Source organism: Phaseolus vulgaris, chromosome 2 (assembly GCF_051622355.1).
Source record: "Phaseolus vulgaris cultivar YP4 chromosome 2, ASM5162235v1, whole genome shotgun sequence".
NCBI classification, from domain to species: domain Eukaryota; kingdom Viridiplantae; phylum Streptophyta; class Magnoliopsida; order Fabales; family Fabaceae; genus Phaseolus; species Phaseolus vulgaris.
The window spans coordinates 501,293-516,575 of NC_143499.1; the positions used below are offsets into that span (position 1 = coordinate 501,293).

Here is a 15,283-nt window from a genome sequence, read left to right on the forward strand (position 1 = left end):
ATTAGTGTGGTTAGCAAATTTAAGCATGATTCAAGAGAAAGACACTTACAAACAGTAAATAGAATTATTCAGTACTTAAAAGCCTTTCCAGGAAAGGATTGCTATTCAGAAAGGGAGAAAAATTATCCATGAAAGTATATATTGATGCTGATTATGCAGGATCAATTGTTGATAGGAGATCCGCCACAGGCTACTGCATGTTATTGGGTGGAAATTTGGTGACATTGAGGTGCAAGAAACAAAATGTAGTTGCAAGATCAAGTGCAAAGGCAGAATATAGAGCCATGGCTCAAGGGGTTTGTGAACTATTATGGATGAAGATCATACTTGATTTTCATCATACTTGATGATCTCAAAATAAAATATGGAGCTCCTATGGGTTTGGTGTGTGGTAATAAATCTGCTATTAGTATTCCACACAATCCAGTTCAACATGATCGAACTATAAGAGTAGAGACAGGACGAGAGGTTTAGAGAGAAGAATAAGAGAAAGAGAGAAACTTTATTATATGATTGAATGCCAAAGGAAGATTGGGTATTAATAGTACCCAGTGCAGTAGTTAATACATATAAAACAGTTAAGATTGTTATACCTAACATAAGACTGTTATGCCTAACATCCCCTCTTAAATTAATGGTTTAGGATACACCATTAATTTATGCAACAAAGCTGAAAACGGGCCAGCACTTACTGGTTTGGTGAAAACATCGGCGATCTGTAGCTTAGCAGGAACATGAAGAAGTTGTAGCTGCTTTTGTTGGATAGCATCACGAACAAAATGAAGGTCAAGTTCAAAGTGTTTGGTCTTGGAGTGCATAATAGGATTGGATGCAAGAAGAACAGCGCCAAGATTATCAGATCGAATGGTGGGAAGAGTAGGGGGAAGACGAAGTTCAGTGAGCAGATTCTGTATCCACTTGAGTTCAGCAAGAGTAGCAGCAATACTGTGATATTCACCTTCAGTAGAGCTGCGAGAAACAACCTTTTGTTTCTTTGAAAGCCAAGCAATAGGATTTGATCCGAGATAGACAACAAGGCCTGAGGTTGATTTCCTGTCATCAGGATCAGAGCCCCAATCAGCATCAGCAAAGGCATTTAGTGTGAGTTGAGATGGGCATAGAAGATGAAGACCATGAGTGGCAGTGCCAACTAGGTAGCGGAGAATGCCTTTAACAGCATTCCAATGGTGATGTTGGGGATTGTTCATGAACTGGCACACTTTGTTGACGCTATAGGCAAGTTCAGAACGAGTAATAAGGATATATTGAAGCGATTTAACCACGGATCGATAGAGAAAAGGATCATCTACAGCAGTGGTAGCGTCTTTTGTTAGATGAGTAGTGGAGAGCATAGGTGTGGGTTGAGGCTTGGAGGAGAGCATGTTGGTTTTATGGAGGAGATCCTGAATGTATTTGGTTTGAAAGTGATGTAAGCCACCATCCAATGTCAAAGTAGCTTCAACACCGAGAAAATAATGAAGAGTGCCAAGGTTCTTTCGGGCAAAATGTTGACTGAGGGAGTGAATCAGACGCTGAATGACAATGTTAGGGTTGCCTGTAATTAGAATATCATCAACAAAAATTAGTACAAATAGAGTAATGTTATTGTGGAAGTGAAGAGAAAGGGAGGTGTCACTTTTAGTGGGATGAAAACCAAGAGAGATTAAAGTGGTACTTAGCTTGTGAAACCAGGATCTAGGTGCTTGTTTTAACCCATAGAGAGCTTTGTTAAGTTTGCAAACAGTGTGGGAGTCACCAGTTTCAAAGCCAGGAGGTTGAATCATGTAGACAGATTCCTCTAGGTCACCATACAAAAAGGCATTATTAATGTCAATTTGATTGACAGACCAATTTAATTGAAGAGCTAGAGTAAGGATAATACATATAGTGACAGGCTTTATCACATGAATGTTTCAAAGTAGTCAAAGCCTTGTTGCTTATGAAAACCTTTGGCGACGAGGCGAGCTTTATTCCACTGAAAGGAGTCATCAGCATTGTATTTTATTTTGAAAATCCATTTGCAACCAATGGGTTGAACTCCAGGAGGAAGAGAGGTGACAATCCAGGTGTTGTTTGTATTTAAAGCAGCAAGTTCTTCCTGCATGGCAGAAAGCCATTGGGGAAGATGTAAGGCTTCTTTGGTGGATTTGGGAATGGTCAAAACAGGTGCTGCAGTAAAGGCACTTGGACCAAGTAAAGGCGCATTCGCACGTGTAAGCATAGGGTGAGTGTACTGAGGAATAGGAATGAGTGGAGTCAAAGCAGTGGAAGACGATTCAGAGTGAGAGGATATAGAAGCAGAGGAATCAGGTTGTGATTCAGGAAGTGTTGGTTGAGACACAGAAACATGCGTTTGCTAGCAAACAGTTAAAGTGGGTGAAGGAAAGGAGAAGGGGCTATTAGTGGGTGAAGAAACAGAAGAAAAAGGGTTAGAGAAAACATCATATGGAAAAATAGATTCATTAAAAGTAACATGTAACCTTTGTGACTGGAGGCACAACCAAGAAACACACACAAAAATGAATGAAAACTCATTTTATGTTTATTATATGGGCGAAGAAGAGGATAATAAGCACATCCAAAAGTTTTGTAAAAAGAAAAAAATCAGGGTGTGTTAAACAACAGATAATATGGGCTTTGATTGTTTAAAACAGATGTGGGTAAAACATTTATAATGGAAACAACAGTAGTGAAAGCATAGCCCCAGAAATGCATGGGTAAATTAGAATCTGCAAGTAAAGTCAATCCTATATCAACAATATGTCTATGCTTACGTTCAACAGAACCATTTGGTTCATGAGTGTGAGGGCAAGTTAGACGATGAGTTATGCCATTGGATAACAAGAAAGATTTAAAATAGAGAAACTCTTCTCCATTGTCAGTCTGAATGCTTAACAGTGGAAAACCAAGCACAGTTTGTTTTTCAACATATAATTTGAAAGATTTGAAAACAGTGAGTGCTTGTGAATTAGTGTGAATTAAATAGAACCAAACATATCTAGCGGCATCTACAAAAGAGATATAGTAAGTAGCACCATTAATTGCAGGGGTAACAAGCTGTAAAGGTTTAGAGTATATAGTTTGAGAAGCATTAAAAGGAAGCTGATGGGACTTGCCAACAACACAAGATTCACATAATTCACGTTTTGCAGTAAAAGGTATATTACAAATCTTCATAATTTGATGAATCACTCTTGGTTGGGCATGATGACCAAACCGGGAGTGCCACAAATGATATGTAGAAGAACCAGTGGTAATAGCAGTAGTGTATGCAGAATAGAATGCAGTTTGAACAAGATTTGGAAACATATAAAGACCATCTTTAAGCTTGCCTTGAAGCAGGATTTCGTTGGTTCCCTGACATTTAACAAGACAAACATCAGCATGAAACTCAAAAAAAGACATGATTATCACGTGCAAACCTAGAAACACTTAACAGATTTTTAGAAATAGTAGGAACATGCAAAAAATGTTGTAAAGAAAAGTTATTATGGGTATTGAGATCTGTAAAAATGGCAGAGCCAATAGAAGCAATAGGGAGCTGAGAACCATTACCTACAGCCACCTTTTATGAACCTGTGTAAGGAGTTGTGGAAAGATTGTTGTTGTGAGCAGTAAGATGATGGGAGGCACCACTATTAGGATACCAAAGAGGGTCATGGAGAGTATTTGGGGTTTCGAGGATCGAAGGTTCATCATCACTAAGAGATGTAATAAAATGAGCAGTATTGGCAGTAACTTGAGAGTGAGTGGAAGAATCAAACCTATGCCAACAATGAAGGGCAGTGTGCCCATATTTTCCACAAATTTAACATTGCACCCGAGACGAAGACAAGTTAGATGGCATCTTGGGGAAGTTCTTGGATGGTGGAAAAAGTTGTTTAGAGTAAAATCGTTGTTTAGCAGGAGCAGAAGGGCGGAAGGAAGAGGGATGATTTGTAGAACTGGAATTGTAGTGGGAGAAAGAAGATGGGACAAAAGAGACATTTGCCTATAGAATGTGATCAACAGATTGTTTGGCTTTTTCAATACGATTTTCTTGAGCAAGGAGCAGCGCCTCAATATCTGCTACCGTATATGGGTCAAGATGGGATGTGACAGAGGTGATAAAAGAATTGTATTCATCGGACAGCCCATCAAGAACAACTTCAATGTGATCTTCTGTACAAATGGGACAACCCACAACAGCCAAGTGGTCTACGGTTTTCTTGATATCAAGAAGGTAAGCAGAGATGGAGCGGTCCTTCTTGGGTGTACGCAGCTGCTGTTTGTGCTTCTTTATTTGAGCACGGGTTTGCGACGCATAATGGGTCTGGAGTTTTTCCCAGACTTGGTTTGAAGTGTCCATGCCAACCATCTGAGTTAGGATACCAACAGTCATAGACGCCAATAACCCGGCCAAGATTGCCTGATCCTGATGATTATACTGGATATATTTGGAATTAACAATGGGGGAAGAGTCTTCCTCGACAGAGATGAAGCGCAGAGGAATGCAAGAACCATCCAAAAAATAAAAAAGATCTAGGCTTCGAAGGGTGGCATTAACTTGTCGCCAGACAAGGAAATTGTCTAGATCCAATTTTAGAGGGATTAGGGTATGAAAGATATGAGGGAGAAGAGCTTCGGGCTTGGAAGAAAAAATTTCAGGATTGGTTTCAGTGGTGGATGATGAGGCCATTTTTGGCTTTGGATACCATATAAGAGTAGAGAGAGGACGAGAGGTTTAGAGAGAAGAATGAGAGAAAGAGAGAAACTTTATTATATGATTGAATGCCAAACATACAGGGAAGACTGGGTATTAATAGTACCAGTGCAGTAGTTAATACATATAAAACAGTTAAGATTGTTATACCTAACATAAGACTATTATACCTAACACAAACAAAACATGTCGAGATAGACCGACATTTTATTAAGGAGAAGTTGGATAATGGTCTTATAGCCACCGAGTACATCCCTTCAAGACTCCAATTGGCAGATATGTTTACCAAGGGACTTCGCACAAAACAGTTCAAAGATCTTACTTGCAAGCTGGGAATGATAGATATACATTCACCAGCTTGAAGGGAGTGTTGCATAATCAGGAGAATTATTCTGTAATTAAGTGCAGATTTTATTCTCTATTTATTAGGACAAATTTGTTAGTGATTTGATTTGTACAACTTTAATCACCCATTATTTCTTGCTTTCATTACCTATTATTTCCTTCCTTAATTAGGTTATAAACAGTCTATAAATTGATATTGTAATCACAATTGTAAATTACATCAGAAATACATTCCATCTATTTCTTCCAACGGTTAAACTTAAAGTCTATTTTCTAAAACTACGATTGAGGGCTTGGTCATTGATGACTATCTGAAATAATAGCAATGTCCTTATATCCATTTGACTTCACCATTTCATCATTTTCTTATTCATTTTATTACTTACAAATTTTCTAAGACACTCTCTCTGGACTTAAAACATGAACTAGGCACAAGCCCACCCAACATTATGCCAAACATTAACTTCATTATTAATAATTAAGGTTGGTCTACTAAGCAGATTTACATACCATTCCGATAGTGCCAAATGAACATCTCTCTTAATATACTAATCTATAGGTAAAGGCCCATGATTGATTTTATATATATAGCACTAGGAACAAATGAAGTGTGCCAAACTAGTTAAAATGGAAGCATACCATTTTCAAAAAGAGGAACTCACCTGCAAAATGCATCCAACTGTGCAAGCAGAAGTTTATTAGACAGGTTTAATAACTCTCCTACATCTTTTGAGGTGTTATAAAAGGTAAGCTCTGGGCCAATAGCCTGCATAGAAATATTTCATCACATCTTAAGACATGCATAAAGCAAAGACATTCACGACAACGGTATAAACCATACCACAACTTCTTGTCATAATACAGTTTTGATTACATATTTATATAATTATGGCATGATGATAAAATAAATTGCAAAACACATGCAACAGCAACAACAAAGCACACTTCCAAATCCAGGAAACTACAATTAAAGTAAGCCTACTTTGCCCTATGCCTTTAGTTAGTCTGTTTTGAATTATCATTTCTCACTTTGAAGGTGAGCAGCGTACTTCAAGGGATTAGATGAGAGGAACCTGTGCTGACAATGGAAAACAATTATTTGTGTCCTTATTTAGCATTCAAGTGGGAGAGGACTTGCATAGAGTGAGTCCTTGTATCACAGTAACCCATATTTCATTTAGAATCAATCATACACAAATCCATGAGTAGTTAACTGAAGCAACACTTAACCTGAAGCTCGATGATCAGTTCTGTGGAGTTATTAACAGCATTATTCTGACATAGTACTTCGTCCACAGTTCCTCTCAAAGAACTAGACTGAGGGCTTTCAACTAATTCTTCCAAGTACACATGATCATCCGCTAAAGCTGAATAGCTACTGCCTGATCCAAGAAATACACAGGAATCCAAATGCGGTCCACTCTGCAAAAATAAAAACAAGGTAATTAGTTTATTGGGCACCACAAATTTATATAATCTGTACGGCCCATCGACAAAAAATTTGATAAATTGAGACTATGACCTTAATAACAACATTTCTGAACTGCAACGTCTTCCCATTTCCAATGTATATTATAACCTCTGTGCTAGATGCTGTGAGATTAAAACCCTGCCTGTCCTTTAGATATAATATTCCACCATCACCATCGTAAATGAAATGATCAAAACCATCATCATCAACTATTAAAGGCTTTTGAGGTGATAGGGAAAATTCAGTACAAGGTTGCTTGTAGACAGGTTGATCAATGATGATAGCTTCCAGCATTTCAGACCTACTTTCTTCAACTGATAGCATACTACTGACAGTTGGAACAAAAAACTCGACTACAGCAAGAAGAAAATCTAGTGCAACAAGCAACTGAGGCCTCTGGACACACAAAGAAACAAATGTAGAATTCTGCCCAAATTTCACATCAACAATGAGCATTGTCTGAACTAGATTAAAATTATTTCCCTTAATTAAGCTACTATCAACTGAATCCTGGTTTTGATTATATGAAGAACTATGAAGAGGATTGGCTCCAACATTGTCAGGCTTTCCGATAGCTAATCGAAATTCCTGTTCAACTCCCTCACGGTTGTCAAACACACTGAAACCTTGCAGTGTTGCAGAGAGGAATCCATTTCCTGATGAGCTGGACTTATACAGCAGCCAGGCACTGCTGACCTGCACAAGGGAAAACCACAGACTGAGCCAAGCAAAATAAAGTTCTTTATTTTATTGAACTTAGTCAACTCCATCTTGTTTTAGAGAAATTAAGTCCCTAAAGTTTCTGCTAGAAAAGTGTTTTATCCTAATTAATTAAGCCACTCACCCAATCTTTATTGATCAATCTCAACAATCCTAATTTATCCTAATTTAATCTGGCTGTCATGTACAGAGGAAAATGTATAACTAACTATATAGTGTGGGTAATAATTATAAAGAAAATAATTTCATTAAGCTACTAAACAAACACTATAGTCTATTAGCTTTACAGCTTTTCTCTTTTCTCAACTATTTAACATAGCAGTAAGCTACACACACATATATTCTATTAGTACCTGTACAGTAGCTAGAGATGAATCTCTAGTTAACCCCGTATATAAGCTCAACTCAACGAGATTAATGGACACACAGAGTTTCAGCAGAACAGAGGCTTGAACATTGGTGGTCCCTGAATCAACACTATTTGTAACCTCAGGGACAATATCTCCTGTGGTATCATTTAATGTCAAGGAGGAATATTGATTCAGCGCGGGAGGAATATCGGGAACTTCAGAAATGTTAGAAACAGCACACTCAGTAATAATTTCATATTCTTTATTTGACACTTCCGCCTTTAACTCTTCAATCTGTAGAACCACAACATCCAATACAAGACAGATTTTAATACAGCAAGCTAATAGAAATAAGGTTTAATTAGTTATTTGGCTATACTTGCACAGTTCCTACATTTATTCTTGATATTCAAAAACAACTAATTTTAGTCCCCATAAATATATATTGTCCCTACTATAATTTTTAACTCAGTTCATACACACTTTTTAATTTGTTTTACTCCGTAAAACTCAAAATGACAAAAAAAAAAGAATTAAGAAGTATATTATGGATTAATATTAACAACTTTTAACTGTAAGGAATAAAGCATAAAAATTGTGTAACTATAGGGACTTTAAAAACAGCTCATTTTAGTCCCTATACATATATTTCTAACTCAATTTAGTCTCTACACATAACTTTAAACTCATTCAATCCATGCACATATACTTTTTCTGTTTTAATTCCTACAGTTTTAGATAACAGGAACTAATATGGGTTAAAAGGTGTATGCATTGAAATTAGAAACGTTACAGGTAGGGACTAAAGTGTAAGGATTGTGCAAGTATATCGACCAAATGAGTAAATAAATCTATAAAAAACAAGTATACTAAGAACAAAAAATAACTGAAATACTCACTAATATTTTTAAGTAAGGCAATCCCACTTTCACAAAACATTCCACAAGAAAAAGAAATATATTACCTTGACTATGACTTCAATACTTGGAAATTGACCTAACAAGTCTCGAAGCGACCGGTGAATAGTCACAGATAGCCCATTCACATCCTGAATTATGCTTTCACCTATGTCTGATCCAGTTCCAACATTCAAATTGATTTCTTCAACCTAAACCCGATCATGTTAAAACAAAATGGTTTAAAATGCAGGACACAATAAGCCCAAAATAAATTTAATATCGAAGTGACCACATAAGCAAGGGAGCCAAGGAACACTTGAAGATCCTTTCTAACCAAGTTTCTATCTTAGATAAAAGATAAAAGGATGTAAGAATTTATTATTTATGTCATGCGTAAAGTTGAATACAAAGAGAGCATTTACAGTAGTAGCTACCCTTGAAAGTAAAATGACACAAAGACCAAAACGGGACAGTTGGAAATAACAAACTAAAGAGGAATATTCTTCTAGTGTAACAGAAAGATTCAGAGAGAAAAGAATATCTTTTATATTCTCTGTACTAATATCGTCCACAAAGCTAAGGTGTAGGTTCATGAGAAATGTCTATCGCATTGAGTTTCGTCTTTGATCAAAACAAATCTGGTTGGAGAAAGAAGCTTTGTCAGCAAATCTACCCATTGATCCAAGAATGCAATATAATATATTTGAAATTGTTTGGAGAGAACTTTGTGACAAACAAAAACGACATCAACTTCCGTGCTTTTAGTGGGACTATGAAAATAGGGTTGTGAGTAACCACTGCACTTTGATTGTCACATACTAAGATGAGTAGAAAAGGGAACATGAAGTTCCTGCAGCAGTGCTTGAATCCAAGTTATTTCAGCTATGGCTGGCGACTGGATCCCCCCTTGACATCTAAGGTTTCTTCCGCTGTCACTATGCCTCTTGTCCAAATTTCTCCCTCCAAACATCTATTGTGGGTCCTCTTTCATCTGATAGATTAGGACAACATGTTATTTTCAATAAATAGTTTTACTCCTTCTGTTGCACTCACAATTACATCTTTTGCCGGACTCACTCACTCAACTTCCATGGCGGCCCTTGAGTTTTAGACTCAAGTGCCATAGTTCACATTATTGGTAATAAATCTTTTTCCTCTTCCTTGTCTACTACGAGTTATTTACCTTTAATTACCATTGCCAATGGATCTAGGGTTTCATTGCATGGTGTTGGTACCATTACTTTTATTCCTTCTTTATCTAAGTCTCCATTTAACTTATTATCCATTAGTCGATTTGTTTATTTACAAGGCCGGAGTTCTAATTGGCATCGGATGTGAATCTCATGAGCTTTAAAAATCTCTACACATGTTGGTAGGATTATGGAATCTCTATCTCTCATTCATATTTTATTAGGTCATCCTAGTCTTGCTAAAATGCAGGAGCTTGTTCCAAGTTTGTCTAATTTATCAAGTTTAACGTGTGAGTCATGTCAGTTAGGGACACACATTCATAGTTCTTTTCCTAGTAATGTCTCACAACGTGCTTCATCCCTTTTTCCTTTAGTTCACTCTTAACATTTGGGACATTGTCGTATTAAGTCTAATATAAGATTTTAGTATTTTGTTACTTTTATTGATAATTATTCAAGATCTACTTGGGTGTTTTTAATAAAAAATTGTTCTGAGTTGTTTTTTTAAATAGAAGCTTCCATGTTAGGCATCACTACACAACTTGATACATAGGTTCCTCGTGTTTTTGGTGGGAGGTTGTTCTTAGTGCGTGTTATCTCATTAATCGCATGTCATCTTCAATTTTAGATAACAAAACTTTCCATTCTATTTTATTTCCTTATGACCCTCTCCACCCCCTTACCTCCCAAAGTTCTTGGGTCCACATGCTTTGTTCATAATTATAGTCTTGGTCTCAATAAATTATCTCCTAGTTCACACAAATGAGTCTTTTTAAAGTTCACTTTATCATAAAAAAGGATATAAATGTTTCTCTTTTAAATTTCACTTTATCATAAAAAAGGATATAAATGTTTTTCACCTTTTCTTAACCGCTATTTTATTTTAGTAGATGTCTCTTTCAATGAGTCGTCCCTTTATTTTAAGTCTTCTCCTCGTTTTGTATCTCCATCTAATCAAGTTACTATTCTTGTTGTTTGCAATCCTCTCGTTGTGCCTAGTGCACCTAAAGATTCACCACCTCCACCAACTCTTCAAGTGAGTTTCGTCCATCAAATGACTCTCTTTCAGTGCCAACACCTTTCACCCTCTCCGACTCCAACAGTTTAACCTAATCTTCTCATTGCCATCCGTATAGATATACATTTTACCCGTAATCCCTCTCCACCTTATATTAATTTGAGTTACCATAGACTATCTCAATCTTTTTATACCTTCCACCTTATATTAATTTGAGTTACCATAGACTATCTCAATCTTTTTATACCTATCTTTCATCTGTTTTTATTGTATCTATAGGTGATGTCTTAACCTATCATGGTTGGCATTAGGTCATGCTTGATGAAATGAGTGCACTTCACAATAATAGAACTTGGGAACTCATTCTTCTATCTTTTGGGAAATCTGTTGTTGGTTGCTGGTGGATTTTTGCTATCAAAGTTAGTGCTTGTGGTACTATTGATCGTCTCAAAGTTCGTCTTGTGGCCAAGGATTATACCCAAATTTTTATAATGATACTTTTTCTCCAGAGGCAAAGATGGCTTTTGTTCGTTTACTCATAGCCATGGCTTCACTTCAAAAATGGCCTCTTTATCGAGTGGATAATGTCTTTCCTAATGGGTATAAGAAATTTGTATTGAGCAACCTCCAGCTTTGTTGCTTAAGGGGGTCTTCTGAATTGGTATGTCGCCTTCTGAATTGGTATGTCGCCTTCGCAAGTCCTTATATGGTCTCAAGCAGTTTTCTAAGGCTTGGTTTGCAAAATTTAGCAATGTTGTTCAACAGTTTGGTATGACTCGCAGTGAAGCAGATCATTTAGTTTTTTACTGTCACTCGAGTGTTGAGTGTATTTATCTCGTAATATATGTTGATGATATTGGTAATAACTTGATTTCCTGGAAGAGCAAGAAACAAAGTGTTGTGGCGAGATCAATTGCAGAAGCAAAATCCAGTTTTTCATGAAATGACCAAACATATTGAGATTAATTGTCATTTATTCGAGAAAAGATTGTATCAGAAGATATCAAGACTGAGTTTGTTAATTCAAATGATCAATTGGTAGATATTTTTAGTAAATCCTTACGAGGACCTAGGATTGATTTTATTTGTAACAAGTTAAGTACATACAATCTATATGCACTAGCTTGAAGGGGAATGTTAGATATTATAAGATATCATTATTGTTAGATATTTCTATGTAATGGGCTTAGCCCATATTTCTCTATATAGAGATAACCCTATGTTTTTCTCCTTCCTTTATTTTAATAAATACCAAGAGTCGTTCCAACCATTAGCAACAATAACCCTATGTTTTTCTCCTTCCTTTATTTTAATAAATACCAAGAGTCGTTCCAACCATTAGCAACAATAAAGGTAAGACTAACTCTTCCAAAGCACCCAATAATAAATGACATTTAGAAGAACACTATAATCATTTCATAAATTAACTTGATCACCCCTTCCAACAGTCCAGAAAGTATTATCTAAAACAATATCATAATATTCATTAATGTCAAGCCAAATAGAAGAAAAATGATAAGAAGGATATTAATTATATCATTGAAATATTTTTTTCATATGAAGTAAACTCTTATGAGTTTATCAGTCAAATTTACAGAGACTCTCGAGTTTGATAACCTTGCTCACCACACTAATTTTTTGTAGAATAGGTCTAACAAACTCACTGCAAAAGCATGTACCACTCAAACGACAATCCGATAGCAAAGAGAATCCACAAATGATAATGGTAGAAGGTAAACTAAGAGCAAGAAAGAATCACACAAAATAATGTGGAAATGTTAACGAACTTCAGAACTTCAATCTACTTCCACGACAAAATTCACTATGAACAGAGATTATAGCTTGAAAGCTTGAAGTTTCTCTCTCTATGAACTCAAGCTCAACTCATAGTTTTTCGTTTTTACAATTGAACAAAAAGATTTGGGTTAATAATAACTCTATGAACAACAACTCTAGCTTGACCAAGTTGATGTATAATTTATGACTCCCTAATAACATGAAAAGAAGCACCATAATTAGGAATCCATGTAGAATTCACACCATCTTGAGAAGATGTGTTGGCAAGCATAGAGTTAGGTGTGATAGCTTGAGTACTTTTGAATTGTGTCCCAAATCTGAAAAGAGTGTGTTGGACTAATAACACAAGAGAGAATTGAATTCAATAATGTTGATTATAACCATGTAAAAAGCATTTGATGCTAAAGTTCCCAAGGTTCATATGCAAGATTCACCCAATCAACATCACGATCTCGATCATCGAGATGATCAACATCACGATCTCGATCATCGAGATGATCAACATCACGACCTCCATCATAGAGATGATCAACATCACAATCTTGATCATAGAGATATCACAGAGCAATAGTAGGATTAGCAACGAATACCTTAGGTCTATATGATTTAGTAACATGCTCAACTTGTTGACGCCACATAAATTAGTTGGCGGCATCATGTTTTTTAATAAGGGAAGTGGGAAAGGGATAAGGTATGGATGTGATGGTATTAGCGGTAGCCATGCACACGAGGATGGAAGGCTCTAGCTACCATCATAAAGAAAATATTAAAGGATGTAATATTTTATTATTTTTATCAAGTGTATAGATAAATACAAAGGGAGTATTATAGTAACTACCCATGAAAGCAAAAATGACCAAAAAAACCAAAATAGACTCAGTGAAAAGGGACAGTTAAAAATAACAAACTAAAGGAGAATATTGTGCTAGTGGAACAAAAATATACATGCAGAGAAAAGAACATCTTTTATATTCTTTATTCTGATATATCCTAATACTCTATAACCTGAAAATTAATCATATTATGAGCAACCAATCTCACCTGGACAGTCAAAGTTTCCAAGTGTACTGCATTAATTTCACTTTTACTTCCACCAATCCACTGAAATGTGTTCTTCACAGTTATATGGACAATGTCAAGCTTCAAAAAACTGCATCAAAGAAATATCAATAACTGATATATAAGGAAGGAAAACCACACTTGATCCATTACTTAACAGCGGACGCTGTTAGATTAAGTGTCCCATTAACAACAACTATACAACACAGTGTGTCTGATGTAAAAACAAATGTGAAATCGATATTCAGAGAAGTTATAAGTGAAAAGGAAAACTAAATTCTTCAGCTTACTCAAGGCTATCTGTCCTTTGTGGCATTAATATTATAGGCTTCTTGAGAGAAAGATCAAACTTCACAGCAGGCGATCCTTCAATTTCGCTAGCTGAAAACCATTTCTCTGAATTTGTTGCTTGATCTGTTACTTTGACGACACTCTTTGGGCCTTCTGGAACTAGACCCATTAAGTAGCCAACAACCTGCATGCATTTCAGACTCAAGAAACCTTTATAATAAAATTCACAAAGCTGACCCAATTGGTAAATACCTCCTGCAAGAATCGATTTAGATACACAATGCGCACTTCTGAAAGCTCTCCAAAAAGACTGAAATCATAACCTTCATAGTCTTCATCATCATTGCTAAATGATGTAAATTCCAACTACATGGTCAATAAGAAATCAACAGTAAGCTCACTATAGCAAAACTAAACACTGAAAGTTATAAAGTAAAGGTTTATCATTTTTTTCTCTTTTATGTTTATTAATAATGTTAGATATAATTAAATATTATTATATTATTATTAGATATTTCATATTTATATAATGGTAGTCCATATATTTCTTTTTTTATATAAACATAACCTTATATATTACACAAGAGATTTACCCTATTCTTCCTTTTTCTTTAATATGGTATCTAAAGCATAGGGTTAGGATTCAATTTTTATTGGTGAACCCACTTTTCCCTGGAATTTTTCAGCCACCGCCACACCGCCTCGCCGAGCCGTTGCTGGAATCTCGCCGGAGCCACTGCCGGAATCGCTGTCGGAGCTTTCATCTTTGTTGTTTCCGCCAATTGACCGGTGACTGGATTTGTCCTTATCCTTTATGGCTTCTTCTGCTGCAACTGTGGCTTCTTCTGCTGCCGCTGCAACTGTGGTTTCTTCAGCTGTCCTTATGCCGGATCCGTCTATTTATACTAATTATGTCAATGTTCATCTCTCCATTGACAAATTGGATGGAACCAATTATGACACTTGTGCATCAGATATTAAATTATGGCTCAAGAGTCGTTGATCATCATGTCCATCCTAATGTTGCTGAAAATGAGGTTTCCCATAGGTTCAAAATTGATGTTCAATTATGCATTGTTATCAAAACTACCATTCACTCATCTTTAAAACAATTTTTTCGTAACATGTTCAGAAGTTTGGGAACAAGCAACATTAATATACACCAATGATACTCAATGTCTTTATGGTGTGTCAAAATCTTCTCACAGTTGTTGCACCCAACATCTTAATGGTACACTAGCGGAATATCTGGGTAAACTTCATGCTCTTCTTAATGATATTAATGAGTTATTACCTCTTGCCCCCACTTCTTCTCAAGAACTAGAACAAAGATCCAAGTTCTTCATGTTTTTGGGTTTGCATGGCCTTCCTGATGATTATTCTCATGTTTGTGATCAAATTTTGGGATCTCCTATCGTGTCCAATTTTACTTCCACTTGTT

General features: G+C 36.1%; 1 protein-coding gene across 2 annotated transcripts in view; it reads right to left on the bottom strand.

Annotated features, from left to right (window-relative positions):
- LOC137809959 (pleckstrin homology (PH) domain-containing protein) overlaps positions 1–15,283 on the bottom strand; it is a 74,698-nt gene that overhangs the window by 30,829 nt on the left and 28,586 nt on the right. For both annotated transcript variants that reach the window (XR_016518310.1, XM_068611028.2), the window contains exons 26-33: positions 14,095–14,208; positions 13,842–14,026; positions 13,534–13,642; positions 8,553–8,696; positions 7,592–7,882; positions 6,570–7,214; positions 6,278–6,469; positions 5,710–5,813 (exon numbers count right to left, since the gene is read on the bottom strand). Coding sequence is in view for 1 of the 2 variants with exons in the window: in XM_068611028.2 (XP_068467129.2) it covers positions 5,710–5,813; positions 6,278–6,469; positions 6,570–7,214; positions 7,592–7,882; positions 8,553–8,696; positions 13,534–13,642; positions 13,842–14,026; positions 14,095–14,208 (1,784 nt within the window). In the remaining variant the exon portion in view is untranslated. The remainder of the gene's footprint in view (positions 1–5,709; positions 5,814–6,277; positions 6,470–6,569; positions 7,215–7,591; positions 7,883–8,552; positions 8,697–13,533; positions 13,643–13,841; positions 14,027–14,094; positions 14,209–15,283) is intronic.